The sequence below is a fragment of the Enhydra lutris genome, unplaced genomic scaffold (genome assembly GCF_002288905.1).
Source record: "Enhydra lutris kenyoni isolate GAN:26980312 unplaced genomic scaffold, ASM228890v2 scaffoldscaffold4, whole genome shotgun sequence".
Lineage (NCBI taxonomy): Eukaryota > Metazoa > Chordata > Mammalia > Carnivora > Mustelidae > Enhydra > Enhydra lutris.
Window position 1 is genome coordinate 48,947,795 of NW_019154088.1, and position 13,913 is coordinate 48,961,707.

At 41.6% G+C, this 13,913-nt stretch overlaps 1 protein-coding gene across 6 annotated transcripts in view; it reads left to right on the plus strand.

Moving 5' to 3' along the window:
* The window catches only part of LOC111159618 (G protein subunit gamma 2), a 113,118-nt gene that overhangs the window by 77,683 nt on the left and 21,522 nt on the right, over positions 1–13,913 (plus strand). For 4 of the 6 annotated variants that reach the window (XM_022522157.1, XM_022522174.1, XM_022522166.1 and 1 more), the window contains one exon: positions 12,782–12,897. In XM_022522157.1, the coding sequence (XP_022377865.1) occupies positions 12,782–12,897 (116 nt within the window). Of the gene's footprint in view, positions 1–9,720; positions 9,740–11,040; positions 11,137–12,781; positions 12,898–13,913 lie in introns of those variants that run through there. The other 2 variants (XM_022522190.1, XM_022522183.1) reach the window with 2 other exon arrangements.

Sequence of the window (13,913 nt, forward strand, 5' to 3'; positions counted from 1 at the left end):
GACAAACAGGGCAACTTTGGAGATAGAAGGATAGGTGTAATAAATATTTATGGGAGAAAACCCAGATGAAATACTAATGATAAGAGCAGTTAGTGCAATATTTATTTTCTTTCTTTTTTTTTGTTAAAGATTTTATTTATTTATTAGAGATCGCAAATAAGCAGAGAGGCAGGCAGAGAGAGAGGAAGGGAAGTAGGCTCCCTGCCGAGCAGAGAGCCCAATGTGGGGCTTGATCCCAGGACCCTGGGATCATGACCTGAGCTGACGGCAGAGGCTTTAACCCACTGAGCCACCCAGGCGCCCCTGTGTGCAATATTTATTAAAAGGCCAGAGAAGTGACTTGGTTTCTACTAGCACAGGCTCCTGGTTTGGTATGAGTTTGAGGGCCTGAGGAGGTCGCTGGGGTAGGTAGTTGCTGAGGAAGGGTTCTCCAAGGAAGGGAGGCTAGGGCCTGGCTGCAAAACATAGGTGCACGTGAGGGAATAAGCCATACAGGGAGCTCATGAACGCCTCGGGCATGGGCTGTGTTGGATGAACAGAGAACAGGCGTTTTTGGCTGAAAGCGAGGGCTGGTGAGGTGGGGTGGCCACAGACACTGTAGATATTGATGGAAAAGCTGCTGTGTATGCAGTGATGCTCTGCCGGTCTTCACACACAGGAAATAGACCCAAGGAGGAAGCAGAAGACAATTAGCCTCAGGTGCTTGTCTTGCAAGTTTATTCTGTGCCCACAGGAAACCCTTACAAACACTGTAGGTGGATGTGAGTATTCCCTCCAGAAGATAGCAGTAAAAGATAGCAGCGCCTTCTTAGAATTATGGAGGGAGCCCATAGGGTTCTCACATCCACTTTGTGGCCCGTTTCCGTAGAAACTTACTATGTTTAACACATGCACATGCTTCTGAGTCACACACTGTAAGCACTTAATAAATCCTTGTTTACTAATTTTTTAAAGATTTTATTTATTTATTTGACAGAGATCACAAGTAGGCAGAAAGGCAGGCAGAGAGAGAGAGAAGGGGGCAAGCAAGCTCCCTGATAAATGGGGATCCTGATGTGGGGTGCGATCCTAGTACCCTGAGATCATGACCCGAGCCAAAGGCAGAGGCTTAACTCCCTGAGCCACCCAAGCGGCCCCCCTTGTTTACTAATTTTAAATTGCAATTGATTTTCAAATGATCGCCATCTCTTTAAGAAGTCATCAGTGCAGGGGCGCCTGGGTGGCTCAGTGGGTTAAAGCCTCTGCCTTCGGCTCAGGTCGTGATCCCAGAGTCCTGGGATCGAGCCCCGCATCGGGCTCTCTGCTCAGCAGGGAGCCTGCTTCCCTTCCTCTCTCTCTGCCTGTCTCTCTGCCTACTTGTGATCTCTGTCATCAGTGCAAATTAGAAATTTCAAAATCAGATGTGAATATTTACCCACCTTCCCCCACCTCACCCAAAGGTCCTGGTTAATAGAGGCACAGTTGTTCATAATCCTAGATATTTTTTCTCACTGCCTTTCTTAGTCCCCGATTCCTTTTCCATGTACCTTGTTGTGAGGGTTGGAGATTATGTATGTAATGTTTCTAGGTTATAGTGCTTAGTAGTTGCTCAATAAATGGTGGTGGTCATTTCCTGTTCGTGCCTGTTCCTTCTGTAGCAGTCCATACTTTATAAGGTGTTATCACAAACATTAGGGACACTTGTACAGCCCTACAATCCAGTTGAGCTCCTGAGGACCAGAAAGATTAAGTGATTTTTCCCACTGAAAAGAAACAAAACAAAACCAACCAACCAACAAACAAAAACAAAAACAACCCAGCCAGGAATGTCAGAATGGACCAGAATTCAGGTCTACTGTCTTCTAGTACCTGTTTCTCTAATCTTGTACCACCCGTCAATTCTATCACAGGAAATATCCCTAGACAACATGGTGGTACCAAACATCAGTGGAGGGGCTCCAGTTCTTACCGGGGAAGCTGCATTGAGGAGCTTGGCCAAAGGACTTCGGGTGTTACCATTTTGAGAGCCTAAGGATCCATCTGAGCAGAGAGGCAAGGAAACAGGCGCGCTAGTCTCCCTGAACTCCCGGGGTTGCCTAAGGCTTAAGATCCACTGAGGATTTAGAATTGAAGCAGTGTTTTTTTTTTTTTTTAAAGAAATTAATTGACCAATAAATAATTTCCTACAAGGAGGCAGAAGGCCTCTGCCTATCAGCTTCCCCTTGCCTGCTGTTGTGGAGCATTAGACATCAGTAGGTTAACAGAGCCATTTCTATGGAAACAAGCTCATTTTTTCTCTTTGGTTGGAACCCTACTGGTTCACGGTCAAGGTTTCCTTTTTTTTTTTTTTTTTTTTAAAGAAAATCCAGCACATATCATACAAAATATGGGTCTTTTTGCCTTCATACAAACAACGCCCATCTAACATCTGAAAATGCCAGCTCCCATTTGTGCATACAGCCATCTGCATTATCCAGGGCTCCGATAAAAACTAAAGCTCGCGTGTCATTTTTAAGTTGCAGCATGCTCTATTCATTACTGTTTTATTTTACAAAATCTGTGAAACCCATGATTTCGAACCACGTTTTCCAAGGGCTATGTTTTTGTCAAGGTTGGTTAGAAGCTAACCAGTGATGCTCTTTCCAAGCAGAAGGCTGCATCTCACAGAGATGTTGTTTCAAAAACAGCAGTTTGCTGGAAAGCAGAGAGCTGTCATTTTCAAATAATGGTTTCTGGCACCCAAGTAAGTCAGGGAAGCTGTGTTGTGTCTTACTCTCTACCTACACAGCATAGATAGCTCCCATGCTGATTTGAGGGAAATCAGATGCAATCTTGTCTTTCTCTCATTTGGTAAGTGGCAACGTCCCAGCAAAACCACATGGTTTCCTGAGTAGAGTTTAAGTTGATAAGTTGCTCCTTTGGTTCATATCCTTCCCCAATGGCCCCGTAACATTTTTGTTTGGTACAACTTCTGCACCAGATCTCATTCCCATTAACTCTCTCTGTAGCTACAAAGACCATAAAAATTGCTGTTACGTTTGTGAAATGGCCAAACAGATACCACAGTCCCCAGATTAGGATCAGTCTGCTGCATCTAAAAATGGAATTGAGAAGGGCTGGAAGAACATTTTTCCCTGGTGGAGGCTTGCTTTAGAAACACCCATCTCTCTAATGTTCCGACTTAACCCAAGCCTTGGTTTCCTCCAGCTAGGGATGCAGTACTTACGTCCCTGGGGTTGTGAGGATGAAACAGGGAATTGGCCCAGGGCCTGGCACATGGCAAACCCTTGGTTTATAAGCGAATACTCATTTTTAGTACGAGTTCCTGGTCCTCTGGTAAAAGAACAAAGCTTTTGGCCTGTAAAACCAAATTTCTAGAAATGAGAAGCATTGAAAGATGGGGAGGGGAGAGAGGAGGCGGGGGAAGGGGTTTGGAAGGTTCCTGTTTTGTTTTATTTACAAATCCATCCTTAGCCAGCATTGTGCAGTCTCGTTCTCTGCATTCTGGGTGCTCAGGAACCCCCTGCTACTCCTCTTCTCCCTTCCCTGGGGCTCACCTCCCCTCTCTGGCTCTCCCCCTCTCTTCTCCCCTATTCAAATACTAACCAGTGCCCCCTGGAGTCCAACATCATTTCTCATGCATACCTTCTATTCCCAAACGCTTCCACGCTGAAGTCTGTGTGGACATCCGTTATCCTACCCTTTCCCTGACAATCCCCTCCCCATTCTCATGTCCTTTTTTTTGCCACCTGTGGCCTCCATACACCTACTCAAAAATGAGCAAAGGCAAGTGAGGAAACCGGGACATTATGACACCCAAAAGATATCTTTATGATGGCTCCAATTGTTGAAACACGTAAGATTGAGCCCGTGAGTTCCAACCCTGACACTCTGGGGCTTGAAAGTGTTGAAGGAGAAGCAACAAGCTTCCCAAATAAATCCTCTATTGATTTAAAATTTCCCCAGTGGTGGGAGAACCAAAAAGAAATTAGTGTTTGCTGATTAGTAGAGATGGAAATGTGCTATTTTGGTATTTTCAGGTCAAAGTGGCCAACTGGTAATACGAGGAGCTATCTCACAAAAAAGTACCGTGAAACTAGGCAGGCTGTTTTTACAATTATTATTCTACTCACGCTGCAGCCACAACTCAGAAATTCACTTGTGTTCTGACTGCGAAAGCCCTTCCTTGGACCCTTCGTATATATACTCTCATCAATTTGGTGATGGTGGTTCTTACTTGCTACAGAATGAATTAGGGTAGGGATCCAAAAAACAAAATCAACAAGAAGTGAGTTTGGCAAAATGACCAAACTGAACTTGTGCTGAGGTATAAGCCATTAACAAAAACATTTACCCAGGTGACTAACTGTAGAGGCTCTGAAGAATTGCAAATTGAAATTGTTAGGAAATGGTCCTCTAATTCAAACCCAGCTAATAACCGATCCCCGACGATATGGCTAACTAACAATTGAGGATAATGAAGATATCATCAAATAACTGGGAGACTGTAAACCTCTGATTTGACTGTAAACCTAGAATTGTTTGTTTTATTGCCAGTGTCATCTTAACCTGTAAATATATAAAACAAGTAAATCAAGCCCCCTTACCACCAACTGCAGATATCAAAACACAGTTCTAAGGAACACACAGTTGTAATTAAAATGAAAGGCCAGAACGAAGACTGGATGCCGTGCTTAAAAAACACCATTAGAACCTGAAAAGAATGGCATCCTCCCCAATTAACCTATACTGTCTAAGGCAAAGGTCTCATTATCAAAACATTTATTTATCTTGGTGTCACAGAAATAAGGAGTTGTGTGTTAACTCCCAAGCCTAAATGACAAGAAAATGTATGGTTTCTTAACAGAAGAGTTCCTCCTGAAAGAAACAAGAATGCTGGATGTATTTTTAGAAGAAGAAAACTCATCTAATGGTTATTATTCTATAACAAGCCCTACCTCTCATGTTCAGGGGGTTGGGGGGAGGAGGGTGCTTATCTCATCAGTGAAAAGAGTAAAATGCCTTCTGTATGATTCTCAGGCTTGGAATTCAGGTGGGATAATTAGGACATTCTTCCGGAGTCCTACCAATCTCTCTCACACAAGCTCTGTAATTGTTCTAGGAGCTTCGGTTGTTTGTATTCTTTTTGCTTACTGGCAGATATGACCCAGCATAATCTCACTCCACCAGCACATTGCAAGAGATTGTGCTCTCTTTTAAATAAGCAGGGACTAAATATCCATAAAGCACAATAATGCTAATGAGAATTATGAGCACTTAACACTTATTCATCCCTGGGAAGGTAATAGGGATCCCAAGACATAATATAAAAGCCAGTTTCCTTGAACCTTTCCTGGTGGAGTACTTTCTCTGAGCAGATTTTTCATGCATGGATCTATGACTGTGGTTTTTTTTTTTTTTTTTTTTTTTTTTTCCAGTGTCCTTTCTGATGGAGGGGCTGGGAGCAGTACAATTCACTGTTGCCTGGCACTCCAGGGCATTAGAGTTTCTGCCTCCGCTCTCTAAGTGCCATTAGCACCCCTGATGACTGTCATAACCCAGGCCACCCCCACACATTTCCAAATGCTTCCTAAGGGGTTGCACTTCCCTTGGTTGAGAACCATTGCCAGTGGGTTTAGTGTGGGGCTTGGAAAATAGGTTGAATCCCATTTGGAATTTCCAGAGGGTAGATTGTTCGAATTTTGAGAAGAGATCTTGGCTGTGGAATCTGAAAGAATTAATCTGCGGAATTCTAGCTCTCCGATTCAAATCCAGAGATGTGCAGTCACCCATTTCAGTACTTGGGAGGGGCTACCAACTGCTAGACGGAAGAGGGTCACAGCAGCACTACCAACCATTGATCATCACCCCAGCTGATTGCCAGAGGTGTTTTGAGGTTCCAGAAGTGAGCTCAGGACTTCAGAGTCTCCCCAAGAGAGGCAGACACTGGCTCTATTTCCCTCTGTCCCACTGATTTCTAGAAGAGTTAGAATCCACAGATGGGTGCATCTTTGAGGTGGGCCTCTGATGGTTCTGGGGCCAGGCTGGACCCCTACAAAAGTAAACTATGGTGTATCGTAAGGCAATCCAAAGACTAGCTGATGGGGGTGAGCAGGGAGCGATCTATAGGAATTAATCATTCTCTCTTTTTAATGAAAAGTTTTTTGTTGTTTGTTTTTTAAAAGGGGTGTACACACACCTGTGTTTTCAAGCTTTGTTCACATGATCATTTCAGCAGAATTTTACTTTTTCTTTTAGCGATTTCAGTGGTTGCTAAATTCAAACCATTTCCTTCCCTCTTAAAATAATGTCTGCCCGATTTCAGCCAGATGTAGAATGAAACAGGAACCTTAGTAAAGGGTATCCGATATGCATCTGTGCTTCTGCCTAAGCACCTAACAGGACTCTGTCAACAACTTCTCTTGGCCCGATGTGCTCACAAGATGCAACACCCTTTTCTCAACAACACTTCTCACCACATGCAATCGCTGTCAGCTTAGGTAGGGACAGAAGACAAAAGTTTTTGTCTCCCCCATTAGGAATCTGCGATGTAGCACTTCACTTGTCTACATGAACAAGGAACAATCTGGAAAGGATATTAAGGAAACAATTCCATTTGACAGTAGTGTCAAAAATAATAAAATATTTAGGGACTTAGAATAGAATTAACTTGGGATTAGAGAGCCCAGAAATAAATCCTCACATATACAGCTAAATGATTTTCAAGAAGGGTGACAAGACCATTCAACTTGTAAAAGACAATCTTTTCAACAAATGGTGCTGGGAAAACTAGTATCCACATGTAAAAGAATGAAGTTGAACCCTTACCCAACACCATATACAAAAATTAACTGCAGGTGCATCAAAGACCTAAAGGTAAGAGCTAAACCTCTATAACTCTCAGAAGTAGAACATAGAGCAGAAACTTCACAACATTGGATTTCCTGGATATGACACCAGAGGCACAGGCAACAAAAGAAATTTGGACTTTATGAAAATTAAAAACTTTTGTGCCTCAGAGCACAATATTAACAGAGTGAAAAGGCAATCTATGGAATGAAGGAAAATGTATCTAAACCCCATATATCTGAGAAGAAGTTAATATCCAGAATATATAGAGAGCTAAAACTCAACAACCAAAAAAACCTGATTCAAAAATAGGCAAAGGTGGGGGGGCGCCTGGCTGGCCTGGTTGGTGGAGTGTGCTGCTCTTGATCTCAGGGTTGTGAGTTTTAGCCCTACCTTGGGTGTGGAGATCATGTAAAAATAATAAAATATTTTTTTAAAATAGGCAAAGGATTTGAACAGGTATTTCTCCAAAGGACATAAGCAAGTGGTCAATAGTACTTGAAAAGATGCTTAACATCACTGATCATTAGGGAATGCAAATGAGAACCACAATGAGATACCACCTCACACCCGTTAAGATGACCACTATCAAAAAAACAAAAATGGAAAATAGTGTTGGGAAGATGAGAAATTGGATCCCATGTGCACTTTTTGTGGGAATGTAAAATGGCATAGCTGCTACAAAAATCAGGATGGCTATTCCTCAAAAAGTTAAAAATAGATTTACCATATGCCCCAGCAATTCCACTTCTAGGTATACACCCAAAAGAATTGAAAGTAGGGTCTTGAAGAAATATTTGTACTCCCTTGTCCATGGGAGTATTATTCATAGTAGCTAAAATGTGGAAGCAATGGAAGTGTTTTCAACAGATGAATGGATAAGCAAAATGTGGTATAGACATGTAGTGAACTATTACTCAGCCTTAAAAAGGAAGGACATTCGGACACATGCTACGACAGATGTAAACCTTGAAGACATTATGCTCTGTGAAATAAGCCAGTCATGAAAAGATAAATACTGTATGATTCCACTTCTACGAGATACCTAGAGTAGCCAAAATCATAGAAACAGAAAACAGAAGGTGGTTTCTGGGGCTGAGGGAAGGAAAGAATGGGACTTCTGTTTATTGGGTACAGAGTTTCTGTTTTATAAGATGAAAAGCATTCTGAGCGTGTCCGTGTGTGTGATGCATTGTCCAAGTACCTCAGGCTTAGAAGACAGACTAACTTTTCTTATTTACCATAGCCACTTTTTAGGAAAATGCATATTTCTTTGGAACACTGGTCTAGGAACCTATAGCGCTTTCAGTCTTCAGGAGAAGGATTTTACAGGAACACAGCTGGAGGTGAAAAAGAAGAAAATGCACAAAGTGATTCTAACAGCTTGAGGCACCTGGGTGGCACAGCTGGTTAGGTGTTCCACTCTTGATTTTGGCTCAGATCATGATCTCAGGGTCCTGGGACTGAGCCTCGAGTCAGGCTCTGTGCTCAGCATGGAGTCTGCTTGAGCTTCTCCTCTCCCTCTGCCCCTCCTGCTCACGCTTGCTTTCTCTCTCTCTCTCTCTCTCTCTCTCTCCCTCTTTCTCAAATAAATAAATATTTTAAAAAATAAATAAATGTGACACTTGACTTTTTAAAATTTAAATTCAATTAATTAACATACAATGTATTATTAGTTTCAGAGGTAGAGGTCAGCAATTCATCAGTCTTAAATAGTACCTAGTGCTCATTATATCACATGCCCTTCTTAATGTCCATCACCCAGTTACCCCATATCTCCAGCCCCTTACTTCCAGCAACCCTCAGTTTGTTTCCTATGATTTAGAGTCTCTTATGGTTTTTCTCCCTCTCTGGTTTCATCTTGTTTTATTTTTCCCTCTATCCCCCTATTTTTCCTCTTCCCCTATGCTCTGTTTTGTTTCCTAAATTCCACATATTGAGATAATATAATTGTCCTTTCTGATTGACTTATTTCACTTAGCATATAACCCTCTAGTTCCATTTACATCATTGCAAATGGCAAGATTTCATTTTTTTGATGGCTGAGTCGTATTCCTGTGTGTGTGTGTGTATACCACATCTTCTTTATCCATTCATCTGTCAATAGACATGTGGGCTCCTTCCATAGTTTAGCTAATGTGGACATTGCTACTATAAACATTGGGGTGCACGTGCCCCTTCAGATCACCACATTTGCATCTTTGGGGTAAATCCCTAGTAGGAAACACTAGATTCTTTTGGGTCATATAGTAAAACTAGAACATTGAGGATGTATCTTCCTAAAACTAAAACCAAAGCCTGTGTTTACTTTTTCTGCTAAGTCCATTTAGTTTTCAGAGGTTTTCTCTCCCCAACATTTCTAGACTTGCATCCTACCCCTTCTCTCTTCTTTTTCTATCTCAGTCCCCATATCCCCACTTCTCTCTTCTGCCATGCAGAGGTCTTCTTCCATAGTAGAATAAAGTCCCCCAAAAGTGTCCATGTTTCCATTCCTGGAATGTATGACTATGCTATGTTAATGGCAAAGGGCAATTAAAGATGCAGATGGAATTAAGGTTGCTAGTCAAGCTGGCCTAAAGATAGGGAGGTTGTCCTGGGTTATCTGGGGTAGGGGGCAGTAGAGTTGCCAGGTTCTTAAAAGTGGAGGAAGGAAGAGAGCAGAGTCAGAAGGGGATGTGACTGTAGAAGAGGTCAGAGTGATATGATGTAAGAATAACTCAACTCACCTTTGCTGGCTTTGAAAATGAGGAATAGGACCAAGAGCCAAAGAATGCCAGTAGCTCCTAGAAGCTAGGGAGAGGCAAGGAAATAGATTTTCCCTTACAGACTCCAAAAGGAATACCGCTCTGCTGATACCTTGATTTTAGCCCAGTGAGACCTATTTCAAACTTCTGACCTCCAGAACTGCAAGGTAAGAAATTCCTATTGTTTAAGCTCCTACATTTGTAGTAATATGATATGGTAGCAATAGAAAACTCATACACTTTCTATCTTATTCTCCTAAGACAGAAAGCCATAACTTTCCCAGGAAACATGAACAGGCATTAGAACATAGAATTTCCTAGATACTCAAATGAAAATTCTGGGTCATTTACTCAGGTGATGGTAAATCTATTGTCCAATGGCAGAAATACTCTTAATAATGGTGGTGTAAACAAAGTGGGTACTTATTTCTCTTCACATAGATGATAGCCAGTTCGCAGCTGGTATGGTGGCCCTACAGTGCCAGTATGTGTCCAGATCCTTCCTGCTTACCCCAGAGTATAAACCTAAAGGTTCAAGGTGAAGCTCTGTAGTCAACAAGACCGTCTTCCAGGCCAGTATCAGGAGGAGGGGGAGGCAAAGAGCACACCCTTCTCCTTTCGAGGTCACTTCTACTTATTCCTCATTGGCCAAAACTTGGTCATCTAAGTATACTGACCAGCAAAGGAGGCTGAAGAATGTATATTTCAGTAAAGTATGCCCAGCTAAAATTCAGGTTTCTCGTGGGCTCTGTGAAAAAGAAAAGCAAATTGTTATTACCAATAAAGAAGAGGAGAAGTGGTATTTGGAGGCAAGCTATGGTTTCTGACACAGGTTACTGTGTAATCTGATTTAGATTCAAGGGCAGATGAAGAGCTGGCCAGACTCCCACATCTCCCTCAGGCCCAATGAGGATTTGGCAATTCTGTGATAATCTGTATTCTAGTGTGATAAATTCTAGTTTGGAAGGAATGTTAGCTTCACAAAACAGTGTCCAGGGTCTTGTAGATCATGACTACTTCCAAGTTTGGATGAATGAAAAGAGTTAGGCTATGCTTCTGGGTAAATCAAGATTCCATCTTGGTCCTGTGACGTTTTGCACGGGTGTTAGATTTTTGTTCGATCTGGGGACATATAATTTCCTTGTGGGGCTGAGATGATTGGGTTCCTAATTATGCTGATGAAGTCATAGTTGTTAAAGCCTCTTCTTGGTTTTTTTTTTGTTTTGTTTTGTTTTTACATAAAGATCCCTCTGCTGATCTTCAAGCACATGGAAGTAGAGCTCAGAGATCTTTGTGGATTCAAAATCCCTTCAGTCTTCCTTTCCATTTTATTGTCTCTGATGCCTTTGAAAATAAGTGGAGGGAACAGTTAATTATCTTTCAATTATACTGTAAATGCTATGCTGTTGGGGTGGCTGATTTTGCAGTTTTCTTTATAAAATAACACTATGAAGGGACCTCTTTGTTTACAAAGACTTATACATAATTTCTTCTTTTGCCTTGAAGAACAAGATACAAAGATATAAGAACCAAAGAAGATAATTTACATATTTATGCTCTTTTGGTAATTAAAAATTGTTTTTTGATTTTACTGAATACGTAACAGTCTTGTATTGAATTTACCAGGGATTATATTTCGTTTCCCAGGTTTTCTATGTGTCCTCTTTCCTTCTTGAGATGGTTGCCTGATTTTACTTTACCTCTGGATAAAAATATTCCCCAAAGCTAGCAGAAGTCACACTCTTTAATATGTCTCCAGAACAGGATTCAACTGTTGACTGAAGCAAGGCTTGAATGCCTCTCATTTCTTGGGTCATGCACTCCAACTAAATTGCTGCTCTCAGACATTGCTTCACTGTGGGGTGTCAGTGACCTCAAAGAGCACATTTACACAGACCCAAAATAACATATGGCACCTTGACATGGAGCGAGACCTGATCAGAATGTGGAGGAAATGGGCCCCCAAAATAAAATAGGGTACTTTCCGTGATGAACAACAACAAAAAAAATTGAGATGGTGGGTCAAGAAAGAATTAGAAGAGAAATGAAATTGGGAGGGGACATGAAGCGGGTAGGGCAAAGGATGGGGAGGAGATCTAGTAATCCCAGAGGCAAAGAAACCATCTCATAATTTACATAAGTACAGAATTCCACTCTCTAAACATTTGTGTCCCATTTCCATATTTATAAAAGTAATAAGTCCATTATACTGAATACAGAATTCTGCTGGTGAACTCATTGATGTCATTAACAAGTTAGACATGGCAATTCTTCCCCCTTGACATTGCAGATGAAGAACTGTGAGTGAAGTAAATAGTTGTGTCTAGCCATATTTCAAATAGAGAGAAAAGGCTATTTTTTTTTTAAATGCTGGATAAACAACACTGAAGAACCACACATTCTATGCAGCGTATCTGCAGTGTGATAGACTGAGGTGGCTACAGTTAACTAGAAAGTTAGTGTTGGGACCCACCAGCAGAACATTATAAACTTGGTGTCTTTAATCCTAAGGGATTACTTTACCATTCCTCTCTGCTTGCCTTTCATTCTTCATCCTCTGAGGGCACTTAAACAGAGTATCTGACCATAGTAGTACCTGAAAAATAACAACACTTATAACGCCTGCTGTCACCCTTACCATTTTGAGCTCAGTTCATACATTAAGATAATTTTAATGACTTCTTTCTTAATCAGTAGCGCATCTTATTCTTTTTTTTTTTTAAGATTTTATTTATTTGACAGACAGAGATCACAAGTAGACAGAGAGGCAGGCAGAGAGAGAGAGGGAAGCAGGCTCCCTGCTGAGTAGAGAGCCCGATGCGGGACTCGATCCCAGGACCCTGAGATCATGACCTGAGCCGAAGGCAGCGGCTTAACCCACTGAGCCACCCAGGCGCCCCAGCACATCTTATTCTAACTGATTTGGTAAACAATCTTCATTGGTTTTCCCTGAAGAAGGGGTAGAAGTGCAGAGGGGTATGTGTGTATGTGTGTTGGGGTGGGGTGGGGGGGTCTGGAAAACCACAAGCACACAGTCATCTCCTGGTCTGCCTGCAGTCAGACTTGGCACTGGACTGGGGATGGAGAGGGCTGGGAGAGCCAGGCCTCGCCACAGCCACTCTTTCGAAGTTCCCCCATGATGATGAACCTGTACGTTTGGCAGCTCCTGAATGCCCTGATGCATTCTTCCTTCCTGTGTTCTTTCCTAGTGTATCTGAAAAACCCACCCAGCATTCCAATGGCTAGCAACAATACCGCCAGCATAGCACAAGCCAGGAAGCTGGTAGAACAGCTGAAGATGGAAGCCAACATCGACAGGATAAAGGTAAGGACCACATCACCCACACAGACCCTCCAGCCTTCATTATAAGGAGCATGGTTTGCAGGCCTCTGTCCCTTGACTCCCCTTCTATGGAGAGTTATGAAAGCAGTGAGGGCAAGAGAGAAACTTAATAATTGGGCAAAAAGTTCATTTTTCTAATGTGCTTTATCTTCTCCAAATTTCTCCAGAATAAAATGACAGCATAAATTAAAACTGGTTCTCCACGTAGAATTCAAAACAGAATAATAACGGCAGAAGAGACAAACAAAAAACAAACTCATGGTTGAATTCTAGCCAAGGAAATTGGAAAAAACACAAAACTTACCAGGTCACCAGCTGACCTCCCTGATTCTGTAGAGACTGTCTTTTCATTTGGGTTTTAGCTTTTCTGTCTTGGTTTAGGTTCTAAGTTTAATTGTCTATCTGTCATGATTAATCTTTCTTTTCACCACTGTAGGTTGTATTTAATAACTTAATTGGATTTTTTTTTCCTTCAAAACACAAAAATCACACATGGTCTCCCTAAGAAGTCAAACAACATAGTGGGTTAATGAAAGTATTTTATCAAATGGAACTCAGAAACATATCTCATTTTTTAAAAATAAAGCTAGAACATTCATCCAAATGCCAAAATTCCTTTTTAAAACTAGAATATTTTTCCTGTTTCCTCCATACCAGAGTTAGCAACCTGAACAACCCTCCCAACCTTGGAAGTATGCTTCTAGAGCAAGGGTCAAAAAATTAAGGCTCATGAGCCAGATCAAGGTTTTATTAGAACATACCCATTCATATACACATTTTCTATGGCTACTTTCTCACCACAGTAGCAGAGAAGAGTAGTTGCAAGAGAGACAATGTGGTCCACAAAACAAAATATTTACTGTCTGGCCTTTTACAGAAAAGTTTGCTGATCCCCCATCTAGAACAGTGGTTCTCAGCTCACCTGTACATTCACATTACCCAGGGAGCTCTGGAAAGATCAATTCTAAGACCATACTCTAGAACAATTAAATTAGAGT